A 13,970-nucleotide genomic window follows, 5' to 3' on the forward strand; every position below is an offset into this window, starting at 1 on the left:
GGGCACATCTGAAAGTTGAAGGAAAGCTAAGGGGGCACATCTGAAAGTTGAAGGAAAGCTAAGAGGGCACATCTGAAAGTTGAAGGAAAGCTTAATCCAGCGACAAAGCAAATACCAGGGTCTGATTTCCTCCCACAGCTCATAAAGTACTTTAATTTCTTCGTTACAGAGGTCACTCATCTGTACATCTTTAAGGTGTTCCTGCTTTTGATCAGCGTCAGGTGTGCCCAGCTCAAGGGAAAACATGCTTTTTACATGCATACACGCACACACCAATGAACCAAAATATGCATCTAAATCATGCCATGAAAAACAACAAGATAAATATAAACCACACACTTTTGGAGGTAGAAGACTTCCTATCACTCTGATCTGAAATGATTTGTGTGTGATAAGCATCCCGATTTTATTTAATATTAATAGTAGATCCCTTTTCCAGCGTCTCTTGATAATATCAACTTAATGCAATTATTTCCTTCATTCTCTTTTTCAAACATCTTCATAAAATAAATCCAAAGAAAATATTATGTATCTGATACAAGTAGAGATTGGAAGCCATTTTGGGGCACGACGGTGCTCAGTGCTCACTTGTTTAGTTTGGTGATGTAGATCTTGATGTGGCTGAAGTCTGGCCGCTCGACTGGGTCCTCGGCCCAGCAGCTATCCATCAGGATGGTCAGCTTCTCACAGTGGCAGCTGTTGTCTGTGGTGGGCCGAAAGTAAGGACTCTGGTCGTTACGCACCTTCTGCACTATCTCTGTAATAGACAAGATAAGGTGTGTGTTAGTGTGTGTGTTCTGCATTCTCTGGGAAAACAGTGAAATCGATCGATCAATTAAGGGCGTTTTCACACATAGTTTAGAGCTATAGTTTGAATCAGAGTCAGACTATTTGTTAATATAATGTTTTAACTTGGTCAGGTTGGTTTCACATTGCCAAATGTCAAACTAATAAAAATGTCTAAACGTGTCCATGTAAGTCATTTGCTTATTGGACAAAAATGCATTGATGATTATCCTGAAGGAACACTTGTGTTCCCATCTTCATACTACTTTCTCTTTTGTCTTCCAACAACATGCGGGAGGAAACTCTAAACGCGACGTGAATAGACTATATTCAGTATAGCCCGTCTCTACAAATCTGCATTGGACGCACTCATAAATGCACTCATAAATCATGATAATGCACGGCCCCATGTCACAAGGCTCTGTACACAATTCCTGGAAGCTGAACATGTCCCAGTTCTTCCATGGCCTGCATACTCACCAGACATGTCACCCATTGAGCATGTTTGGGATGCTCTGGGTCGATGTGTACGACAGCGTGTTCCAGTTCCCACCAATATCCAGAAACTTCACACAGCCATTGAAGAGGAGTGGGACAACATTCCATAGGCCACAATCAACAGCCTGATCAACTCTGAAAAGGAGATCTATCAAGCTGCATTAGGCAAATGGTGGTCATACCAGATACTGACTGGATTTCTGATCCACACCCTTACCTTTTTTTAAAGGTATCTGTGACCAACAGATGCATATCTGCATTACCAGTCATGTGAAATCCATAGATTAGGGCCTAATTAATTTATTTCAATTGACTGATTTCCGTATATGAACTGTAAACTGATTTCCTTATATGAACTCAGTAAAATCTTTGCAGTAGATGCGTTTATATTTTTGTTCAGTATATATAATTTTGGAGAAATTGTTTACCTTCAGTAAGAATAAGAAATGCTTTGTGGGTTGTAATTCCGTTACCAAAAATCCACATATATTTAAGATATTTTCTCATTTCTTCCCCTCCCGATGAGGGAGGATAATGAAAGTTCACAGAAGTAACAAGTACAGTATATTTGTACTCTACTGTACTGAACTGCTCTGCTGTGCTGTATTGTACTGCACTGTACACTACTGTGATGTCCAAACTTGTGAAACAATGACATTCATATCCATAATTAAGCATTTCTGTTTAGTACAGATCAGGGACCCATGATGTAATTCCATTACTGTAATTCTGTTACCGGGTGTAAATCCACTTCACTTACTGTAGTTCAATAACCAAAATGTTATATTTTTCAAACTCAAGGTGCCATGTCATTCAAGGTGCCACCCCATTCTGCAAATATTTACGTGGTTTTGCATAAACATCTGAGGTATATTTTACCGTAATTCCTTACTAAAGTTTTTTTTCAGTGTACATTGTTAAAAGTAGGCCTTGTGCATAGAGTTGTAGGGTTTGTTAAACTTTGATATCAATGTTTTTGTTTGGCATACATTTTAAAGTGAAACAACTGAATCAACTCGTAATTCCGTTACCATGGAAATGCCCAACTTGATGTTCAATATGTCAGCCATGTGGGAACTTGCATCCACGACAAGACCATGGTACTTGCCTACGGAGCAGCAAGAACGACGAGACAGCCTATAAGGAGGAGGTCAGAGACCTGGCCGGGTGGTGCCAGAATAACAACCTATCCCTCAAAGTAACCAAGACTAAGGAGATGATTGTGGACTACAGGAAAAGGAGGACCGAGCACGCATTCTCATCTACGGGGCTGTAGTGGAGCAGGTCGAGAGGTTCAAGTTCCTTGGTGTCCATATCAACAACAAACTAGAATGGTCCAAACCCACCAAGACAGTTGTGAAGAGGGCACGACAAAGCCTATTCCCCCTCAGGAAACTGAAAAGATTTGGCATGGGTCCTGAGATCCTCAAAAGGTTCTACAGCTGCCTGGTACGGCAATTGCTCGGCCTCTGACTGCAAGGCACTACAGAGGGTAGTGCGTACGGCCCAGTACATCACTGGGGCTAAAGCTGCACAGGCGGTGTCAGAGGAAGGCCCTAAAAATTGTTAAAGACCCCAGCCACCCCAGTCATAGACGGTTCTCTCTACTACCGCAAGCGGTACCGGTGTGCCTCGTTACTTTTATAGCCTCGCTACTGTATATAGCCTGTCCTTTTACTGTTGTTTTATTTCTTTACTTACCTATTGTTCACCTAATACCTTTTTTGCACTATTGTTTAGAGACTGTAAGTAAGCATTTCACTGTAAGGTCTACCTGTTGTATTCAGCGCACGTGACAAATAAACTTTGATTTGAAGAACTGCCTTCAGGCTATGGTCAAACACGACACCCCAACCTGAGTACTCCGTTCTGCCACATCTGATCTCTTGGCCCTCCCACCCCTATGGGAGGCCAGCTCCCGCTCAGCTCAGTCAAAGCTCTTCTCTGTCCTGGCACCCCAGTGGTGGAACCAGCTTCCTCTTGAAGTTAGGACAGCAGAGTCCCTGCTCATCTTCCAGAAAATGGCTGAAACCCTACCTCTTCAAAAAGTATCTTAAATAACCCCACAGCACCCTTGCCTCTTGTAAACTAACACTTGCACACACCTTTCTATTTTCTACTAGCATTGACTTTGCTGATAGCTACTGATAGCTTTTATTCAATTTCTGTGTTCTATTCATGTGCTTTTCTAATAACCAATTTCTTTGTTCATGCAAGTGACTGATTGAATGAATCCTCACTATCAGTATCTGCAATTTGGCAGTACGCCCAAAACCTTGTTTTGAGAAAGGGATGTCTTAGTTTCAAGGTCTCAGCTTAGAGAGAAGAAGCCTCATGAGGTATTGGTCTGTCACATGAATTAAGCAAATGTTAGTGATGAATTAATTATGAATGATGAATAAGCTGAATCATGCAAATATAACTTGTCTGTATAAAAGAGAACTAACTGGACTGCCCTGGGAGGAGCTCCTGACCAACATGTGTACTTGAGTTGGTTGGAACCTCTCCAGCACGCTGATAATAAACAATGGTTGGCGTAATTAATTGGCGTAATTAATTTTACCTTTGGGGCTCAGATCCATGCCCTCCACATAGAAGGGTCCATTCCTCAGGGCTATCTCCTGGAGTATGATGCCAAAGCTGTACACATCTCCTTTCTGGGTGCCCTGTGGAGGGTGTCTGTCGTAAATCAACAACTCAGGGGCCGTCCACAGCTTCTCTGGAAACACAACAAACTCACATTAACCACTGAACACCCTTTCCTTTATCCAATCCTCCATTTAGTTTCCTTCCATTGGTGAAGAGGCAAAGTGATCACCTCGGCTGACAATGTTGACCTACTTGCATAGAGTGCGTGCGAGTCGTCATTTTCACATGATGAATGGAAACTGGCCAGTCCGTAATCTGTAATTTTCAACACAAATCGACTGTCCACCACACAATTAGATGACTTCAGATTTCCATGGGAGCCGATGTAGCTGTTGTGCAGATAGTTCATTCCCTGGAGGAGCAAGCATGAAATGTACCGTTCAATACATTTTTCCTACAGTATAGCATACATGAAAACATACTGATCATGTGGAAAATATGTGTTTTGAGTTTGATCGAAATGGAAATGTAATAAAAAATTCTGCATGGATCCAAGTGTTCAGTTTACATGTCACATTGGAACTTTTGTGGTATTAATGTGCATAACATTTCTACGGGGACTCAAAAGGATATTGCACTCCCATGTATACGTCTAATATTTTGCGACACTTGTGTATCAGAATGTGGCTTATAGGCCCTTTTGCTTGTCAGAAGGTCCCTGTTGTTGCCAGCTTGAAGGACTGTTATTTTAACAGCAATGTGGTTAGTGTACTCCATTCTCCATGTACTTCACCAATATAGTATCTCTCAAGATAGTGACTTCAAACAAAAAGCCCCTTTGTTAGAGCAGGCTATAAATAACTATTGAAAATATATGGATGATTACTTTTTATTAAGTGCAAAGAATTTTGTGGTGAGATTGTGATTATGTTGCTGTCCAAGTTTGAGGTCATATGAAGTTTGATGCATATAGCCATGTGACCTCAAAACAACCAAACTCCAGTTACCAACATAGTATTGTTGACTGCTATCTTACAGCAACATGTGACGTGGCTACACACATGGATTCCCTTTATATTTTCCACAATATGACACCTAAGTAGGTGAAGAACACATACCTTGACTATGTCGTTGATGAGTGAATAGCGGAACATCCAGTCCAGATTGATGCTCTCATTCTCCAAAATGTCCTAAAAGTTAAATAAGCATTTCTGGAATCTTGCTGTCATCTTGCTACATCACATGTATCTGTCCTGTCTTTTAAACAGTAACACAGTGTTACAGTGAGTCAGTATGAAATGTTTTCACACAATAAGCTCCATTGCTAAAAGTTTCCTATAGTTTTACATTCTTACATTTTTGGCAGTAGCAGTATATCAGACTGGCATTTCAAACTGAACATGAAAGTCAAGTGTTTGTTTCCAAACCATACATTTACAGAAATAGTATGAATTAATAAATGAGTAAGATTACACTGAACAGCCATTTTAATATAATATTGGTGGTCAGACTTGACAAAACATGCAATACAACTAATATTCCATTAAATATAATGATTGTGAGGTGTTACCTGAAGACTGCCTCTGGGACAATATTCAGTCACGATGCAGATGTTGGGAGGGTCAATGCAGGCACCAATGAATCTGGTTAAATGGTTGAATTGCACATCTCTCATCTGTAACCAAAACAAATATAATTATTACATCATTATAGCTATATCTCTCAAGATTATATGGCAATAGATGCAAAAAAAAAATGGATGAGCTTTTCTAGAAAAGCTAACAAATAGGACAGACAAAACCTCAGAATAGTCTATTTACAGCTAGCAGGTTTGGCACTGTGTCTTGTCTACGTGTTGAGTATAGCATTCACTCATAGGCCATCCAGTTGACACGTGCATGTGAATAAACTGGGCCGAGAGGTTATGAATGAGGCAGTGTTGTGAAAAACCACAGAATGTGAAAACATATGGAGGTGTTGAAAGGATGTACTAGCTATAATATGAGTGCATAGCTGGCTAACGTAATATAATATGAGTGCATAGATGGCTAACGTAATATAATATAAGTGCATAGCTGGCTAACGTGTAAAATGCATTACATGGGATCTAGTCCAAAAATGAATCATGTCAAATAAAATGTCATGGAAATCACCTTGGAAAGCATTGTGAGCTCTGTATTTAAAAGTTCCATATGCTGTGTATGTATAAACAACAGAGTGAAGGAATCTTTTAAAGAGACACACAAATTAATTCCTCTCCACATATCCTCTCGGTTTCAATACATCCATGCCCTAGCAGGGAGGATGTACATAATATCTCTGAGCAGCATGAAACTTCTAAAAAAACAGCGAGCATAACCTGTATGGTGTGTTTTGGTCTGGGGCCATTTCATGGAAAACAGAGGTGAGTGACAGCTGCTATAACACCAAAACCAGGGAGTCAGTCACTCCTGTTTCACGACTCAGGAGAAGTTAGCATTCCCTTTGGCCTATATCATTTCCCATGCTGAACGCTAGCTAAGGGAGGAGGGGAGGAGAGGCTCTGGAAGACAAGCAGTTAAGTTTCCATTGGCAGACCCCTCTCTCCCCCGTCTGGTTGGCTCTTTCACGAGCGGGGCCTGACCGCCGATCAGGTCGCCGGGGCGTCTGAGGAGCTGCTAGCTCAGACTGTTGTCTCTCCTGTGCTCGCAGCCTGCCCACCGCTGTGTCTCACATCCAAAGCTCAGACACAGACATAGAGTGAGAGAGCCCAGGCCACCCAGAGCCTTATCCACCAACACAGGTGATAACTCAATTAATACAGACCCAGAGATCAGATAATAGCACTGACTTCTGGCTTTTCAGTAGCTTTAACCCTCCTGCTGTGTTCTGGTCGAATTGGACCGATTTACAAGTTTTCTCTCTGAAAAATGTAGTTCACTTAATCTGATTGTCATAATATTCCATGACTTTTGTCCACACAGAGTATCTCAACACACAAAATACATTTGGATGATTTTGATTACATTGTGGGTGTTTTATTTAACTTTTGTACACCTGTGGTGTTCCCGGTCAAAGGAAATTATTGGTGAGACTACAATTGGTGTATAACATTTAGTTCAGGCATATCCCCATTCATCAGATGAACACATTTCTTCTCCCAGACCCCCACATGCCTGTGTGTTTGAGCACACACACACACACACACCTCACTCCCCTTCTTGGCTTCCATGGCAACCCCCAATAGAATCTTTCCCCCACGGGAACCACACCTGTTGGCATTCTCACAAAAAAATCGCAACATTGTTTCAATAATATATAGAACTTTTCTCTCAGCTCAGGTATATAAAGCTTTTTTGAGGCCTTGCTCACAATTCATACTGTGGCAGCACAATGACCAAACAATATACTGTATGTGAGGCTCTTGATCATATCTTTGATCATGATACTGGTGAGGAGGAGAGTCCTTGTTAAACTTTGACACAAAGTAGTCTGTGATAACTAGCACAATATATTTAATCTGAGTATTTGTTAAAGTCAAAATAATTCATACATTATGCTTTTTCTAACTTAAAAACAAGTTATATGAGCTCAGGTCAATGAGGCCTAGAGGCCATAAATAGCAAATAGAAGTTAAAAACTTGTAATGTTCACAAGAACTTAAGTTGATAAAAAGATCTATCACAACATTAGGTGATAATATATATAATATTATGGATTTATAATCAGCTATAATGGAGCGGCCATTTTGTAACAGCAGCAAGAGCACAGGTTCATTAATGAGACATCTCCTGCAGCAGAGTGAAAGAGGCCCTCCTGTGAACAACCTGGTAATGATTCAGTACACATCCCCTTCACATCCCCCAAAGTCTACAGTGGCTTAACCACCTCAGTGGGAGAGACTTATTCTACTACTGCTGTTGCACAGGGGTCATAAACAGAGGTATGATCACCCACAACAACAGGAGGCAGGGAACAAGACAGGCACATTCAACTCTAATCCTGGAGGGTCCAAGTGTTTACTACTTTAGTCTTTTCATCAGCGACTGGTTTAAATCAGGTGAGTGGACTCTCTATAGCAGCCAATAAAACTAAATCATCAACGAGGTAAAAGACCACTATATTTTTTTACATATGAGTCATTTAATAGACACTCTTTTCCAGAGCAAACTTACAGTAGTGAGTGCACACATTTTCATACTTTTTTCATACTGGCCCCCTGTGGGAATTGCACCCACGACTCTGATGTTTACAGCACCATGCTCTACCAACTGAGCCCCAAGGGACCATCTAGCTGAACATAAGCTTAACAAACGCTTACTTAGGGAATGAATACCCCTGCAGTGAGGTAGCAAAGAGATAAACAACACGCTAGACTTTATGATAATAATGTTAAGAAATAACATCACACATACAGTACATTTGGAAAGTATTCAAACGCCTTGACTTTTTCCACATTCTGTTACGTTACAGCCTTATTCTAAAATGGATTACATCGTTTTTTCCCTCATCAATCTACACACAATACCCCATAATGACAAAGTAAAAACAGGTTTTTAGACATTTTTGTAAATGTATAAAAATGTCCTACTGAAATATCACATTTACATAAGACCAAGACTAAGGAGATGATTGTGGACTACAGGAAAAGGTACAAGGAGCACGTCCCCATTCTCATCGACAGGGCTGTAGTGGAGCAGGTTCAAATTCCTTGGTGTCCACATCAACAACAAACTAGATTGGTCCAAACACACCAAGACAGTTGTGAAGAGGGCACGACGAAGCCTATTCCCCCTCAGGAAACTAAAAATATTTGGCATGGGTCCTGAGATCCTCAACAGCTGCAACATCGAGAGCATCCTGACCGGTTGCATCACTGCCTGGTACGGCAATTGCTCGGCCTCCGACCACAAGGCACTTCAGAGGGTAGTGCGTATGGCCCAGTACATCACTGGGGCAAAGCTGCCAGGCATCCAGGACCTCTACACCAGGCAGTGTCAGAGGAAGGCCCTAAAAATTGTCAAAGACCCCAGCCTCCCCAGTCATAGACTGTTCTCTCTACTACCGCAAGGCAAACGGTACCGGAGTGCCAAGTCTAGGACAAAAAGGCTTCTCAACAGTTTTTACCCCCAAGCCATAAGACTCCTGAACAGGTAATCAAATGGCTACCCGGACTATTTGTATTGTGTGCCCCCCCAACCCCTCTTTTACGCTGCTGCTACTATCTGTTTATCTTCTATGCATAGTCACTTTAACTATACATTCATGTACATACTACCTAAATTGGCCCGACCAACCAGTGCTCCCGCACATTGGCTAACCGGGCTATCTGCATTGTGTCCCACCACCCGCCAACCCCTCTTCTTACGCTTCTGCTACTCTCTGTTCATCATATATGTATAGTCACTTTAACGTTACCTACATGTACATACTACCTCAATAAGCCTGATTAACAGGTGTCAGTATATAGCTCTGTTACTCTTTTTTCAAATGTCTTTTTACTGTTGTTTTATTTCTTTACTTACCTACACACACATAATTTTTGTTGGCGCCTGTAAGTAAGCATTTCACTGTTGTATTCAGCGCACGTGACAAATAAACTTTGATTTGATTTGATTCAGACCCTTTACTCAGTACTTTGTTGAAGCACCTTTGGCAGCAATTACAGCCTTGAGTCTTCTTGGGTATGACGCTACAAGCTTGGCACACCTGTTTTTGGCGAGTTTCTCCCATTCCTCTCTGCAGATCCTCTCAAGCTCTGTCAGGTTGGATGGAGAGCGTTGCTGCACAGCTATTTTCAGGTTCAAGTCCGGGCTCTGGCTGGGCCAGTCAAGGACATTCAGAGACTTGTCCCAAAGCCACTCCTGCGTTGTCTTCGCTGTGTGCTTAGGGTTGTTGTCCTGTTGGAAGGTGAACCTTCGCCCCAGTCTGATGTCCTGAGCGCTCTGGAGCAGGTTTTCATCAAGGATCTCTCTGTACTTTGCTCCGTTCATCTTTGCCTCGATCCTGAATAATCTCCCAGTCCCTGCCACTGAAAAACATCCCCACAGCATGATGCTGCCACCACCATGCTTCACTGTAGGGATAGTGCCAGGTGTCCTTTAGACAAGACGCTTGGCATTCAGGCTAAAGAGTTCAATCTTGGTTTAATCAGACCAGAGAATCTTGTCTCTCATGGTCTGAGAGTCCTTTAGGTGCCTTTTGGCAAACTTCAAGCGGGTTGTCGTGTCTTTCACTGAGGAGTGGCTTCCGTCTGGCCACTCAACCATAAAGGCCTGATTGGTGGAGTGCTGCAGAGATGGTTGTCCTTCTCAAAGATTCTTCCATCTTCATAGAGGAACTCTGGAGCTCTGTCAGAGTTACTATCATTTTGGCTGGGCGGCCAGCTCTAGGAAGAATCTTGGTGGTTCCAAACTTCCTCAGTTTAAGAATGATGGAGGCCACTGTGTTCTTGGGGACCTCCAATGCTGCAGACATTTTTTGGTACACTTCTCCAGATCTGTGCCACCACACAATCCTGTCTCGGAGGTCTACAGACAATCCCTTCAAACTCATGGCTTGGTTTTTGCTCTGACATGCACTGTCAACTGTGGAACCTTACGTGTGTACCTTTCCAAATCATGTCCAATCAGTTGAATTTTACCACCGGTCAACTCCAATCAAGTTGTAGAAACATCTCAAGGATGATCAATGGAAACAGCATGCAGCTGAGCTCAATTTTGAGTCTCATAGCAAAGGGTCGGAATACTTTTGTAAATAATGTATTTCTGTTTTTACATTTCCTAAAATGTCTAAAAACCTGTTTTTGCTTTGTCATTATGGGGTATTGTGTGTTGATTTCTGAGGGAAAAAACTATGTAATCAATTTTAGAATAAGGCTTTAACGTAACAAAATGTGGAAAAAGTGAAGGGGTCTGAATACTTTCCGAAGGCACTGTATACAATAAAACATTTGGCACTGATCTGGACTTACATGTTTGAGTTCAAACAGCACTTGTCTGGTCAGCTCTATCCTTTTCTTGTTCATATGTTTGATGGCCACCAGGTTGCCCTGTGTCAAAGAGACAGCAAGATAAAGAGACAGATATTAATAACCTTCTATGCAGGCTGCGTGACAGACTACAGCGTGGTGTACTGAAAGAGATGTGTTCTATGTGTGGTGTACTGAAAGAGATGTGTTCTATGTGTGGTGTACTGAAAGATATGTATTCTATGTGTGGTGTACTGAAAGAGATGTGTTCTATGTGTGGTGTACTGAAAGAGATGTATTCTATGTGTGGTGTACTGAAAGAGATGTGTTCTATGTGTGGTGTACTGAAAGAGATGTATTCTATGTGTGGTGTACTGAAAGAGATGTGTTCTATGTGTGGTGTACTGAAAGAGATGTGTTCTATGTGTGGTGTACTGAAAGATATGTATTCTATGTGTGGTGTACTGAAAGAGATGTGTTCTATGTGTGGTGTACTGAAAGAGATGTGTTCTATGTGTGGTGTACTGAAAGAGATGTGTTCTATGTGTGGTGTACTGAAAGAGATGTGTTCTATGTGTGGTGTACTGAAAGAGATGTGTTCTAGAACTTAATGTGACCATCTTTGGGAGCTGTGTGACAGACAGGCATCCATTCATTGTAGGAAAATAGCGAAAAGAAAGGACATGTATAAGGTTCATGGGAACGTTGACGTATTCCATTCTTATTCACTGAATTCTTGGGAAGAGGAAGAGAAAGGGAAAAACATAAGTAAAAATAGGTGTGCTTCAGTGTTCCTTTAACATAGTATGGTATCTGTGTGCCAGGTATATTTACCATGAACTCTATGCTACCGGAATGGAGAGTTATATCTGTCACTTTGAAATGGGATGATAAGTCAATCTTCAGAGAAGGTGAGGAAGCGAGAGAAATCCAGGGAGACAGTACATGATAGACTGCTAGGTACAATAGGATGACTATAGCAATTGAGCAGCTCACCATCAAATTCAAGGTGTGCATTCTAAATAGAAAAAAGGAGAAAATATAATGCTTTGGATACTTTACAGCATATTTCTATAGAGAAGAAATGTGTTACATGTAGCCAACAACCACGTCTCAACATTCAAAGCCTGACGTTTTTCACATAATCCTCCCCCTTCTCAGTAGACTCATTAAACAGAGACATTAACAACAACACGTTGCTAGCTGTGTCCAGACGAGGTGTGAACCACACTGTGTATCACATTAAAACCAGCCCAGCTGAGCTGTGCAGAGCTCGCCTACTCTCTTCTCCATCTCCTCTGTGAGCGTGTACACGTGGGTGAGCAGGAGTTGAAAATGTCAGAACTCAGAAAGCCTTACCTTAAAATAGCCTGTTTTAGCAAATAGCTGATATTTTCCATGGGCAGTTATCAAGGAGCCGCAGCTGGAGCCTCTCTGGAAGGAGTAACAAGTATCCTTTCTCAGATAAGATACAGTCAGAGAAATGTTCAGGCACACTACAGTTAGGTTCAGTTTGGTTATCATTACATATACAAATATACAATGTTCACTTAAACATTTGCAATAGCTTGAGCATTTTATTCATATGTAAGTGCAATGGGTGTATTTGCCAGTTAAATGAAGAATTGCTGTTTTCATATGCTAAACCGAATCTCGGGAGACGTCTGTGTAGCAACGGGTGTACACAGAGTGAATGAAAAGGGAGTGAGGGTAATGTATTAAGTGTCAGCATGCACTACACATGTTTAGATAATGTAAATACTGGCAACACATGGCATACTGGAAATAAATTGGTCTGGAAAATCAACATGTTTTCCACACTATTATCCCAGGAACTGGACTGAAAGCTTTTAATGAAGAAGGTGTGTGCATGTGCGTGCATGAATGTCTGCACGTGTGTACTGTAAGATTTGGGATTATTTTAACAATCATTTAATATGTGTCTGCCACCGCAAACCCAGCCACCTTCAGTAAACCACCGGGAAGACGTTCAAGAATGTTTAAACTAACAAAGGATTTGGACTGTTTTTCTCTCTTTCTCTGTCTTTTGCTCTCAATGTAAAACATATACTGTATGTACAGACACCAACATGTAACTACAGTTTTAGATCAATTCCAATGCCAGTGTTGTTACTGCACATTTGGTGTGCTATTAAACAACAATGATGTCATGAATTGTACCACGGAGACAGACATCTAGTCCTCTGTTGCATATAATAATAATAATAATAATAATAATAATAATAATAGATGTATTTTATATACCACTTTTCATTACAAACGGAATCTCAAAGATGCCTTAAGAACAAAGCTACGAGAGAGGTAGCAGTGATACTGTGTGTCTGTAGAGAGGTTTTAGCAAGATAAACTGCATCTGTTGAGCCTTTTCTTTCCCACTGGCTAAAATGGAATTCTAATCTGCTAGAGAAACAACAACATCTTAATCTCCGATGCACGGCAGTCCCAGGACTACTGACCAAATCTAAACAATATTAAGATCAAATTGTGAGGAAATGTTTTAGGCTGCCAGCATGTCATAATATGAGATCGCTCTGAACAAATAATAAACAACATAATACAGGTCATTCATTGGTTTGAACTCTTGAGTCTTATTTCAGAGACAAATGTACCTGTGAGAGGGTGAGACGGCTGCCTGCTTTTTTAGGATATTTGTTGGGGCTCTCAAACTGCAGGTCCTCCCACTTTATCCTCCACAGCATTCCAGCCAACTCCTTTTCCAGCTTCAGTTTCCTTCAACAGCAGGAGGACACATGAATAAAAGTGTTTACAACAAAGGCACCGAACTGAAACTCGAACATTGTGCATACATCGTTGTTATCAGATTGTTCTAACATGATAGAATCACTACTGTTATGATCTTTCAACATAATTGACACTTGCCATATCAAATGAGATATTAAACTTTTGTCCGTGGTATTTCCTCAGATACTATCTGATTAAATGAATGATTAGGGCTCAGCAATCTAACACTGACAAAGGGTCAAGTTTGAACTGTCCACAGCTCTATGAAAAATGATCCAAATAAAGTTGTGGTATTATGATAATAACTTTAATGATGTAATGTTACAATTCTACCTCCCCAATGTCGATCAAACTGTAAGTTACCAGAACAAAACTAAATACCGTG

General features: G+C 41.1%; 1 protein-coding gene across 2 annotated transcripts in view; it reads right to left on the reverse strand.

Moving 5' to 3' along the window:
• LOC139408612 (atrial natriuretic peptide receptor 2-like) overlaps window positions 1-13,970 on the reverse strand; it is a 56,181-nt gene that overhangs the window by 11,461 nt on the left and 30,750 nt on the right. The window contains exons 8-15 of one of the 2 annotated variants that reach the window (XM_071152697.1): window positions 13,453-13,573; window positions 12,182-12,256; window positions 10,826-10,903; window positions 5,444-5,548; window positions 4,992-5,063; window positions 4,126-4,285; window positions 3,848-4,003; window positions 589-757 (exon numbers count right to left, since the gene is read on the reverse strand). In XM_071152697.1, the coding sequence (XP_071008798.1) occupies window positions 589-757; window positions 3,848-4,003; window positions 4,126-4,285; window positions 4,992-5,063; window positions 5,444-5,548; window positions 10,826-10,903; window positions 12,182-12,256; window positions 13,453-13,573 (936 nt within the window). Of the gene's footprint in view, window positions 1-588; window positions 758-3,847; window positions 4,004-4,125; window positions 4,286-4,991; window positions 5,064-5,443; window positions 5,549-10,825; window positions 10,904-12,181; window positions 12,278-13,452; window positions 13,574-13,970 lie in introns of both variants that reach the window. The other variant, XM_071152696.1, reaches the window with a different exon arrangement.

Source organism: Oncorhynchus clarkii, chromosome 5 (genome assembly GCF_045791955.1).
Source record: "Oncorhynchus clarkii lewisi isolate Uvic-CL-2024 chromosome 5, UVic_Ocla_1.0, whole genome shotgun sequence".
NCBI classification, from domain to species: domain Eukaryota; kingdom Metazoa; phylum Chordata; class Actinopteri; order Salmoniformes; family Salmonidae; genus Oncorhynchus; species Oncorhynchus clarkii.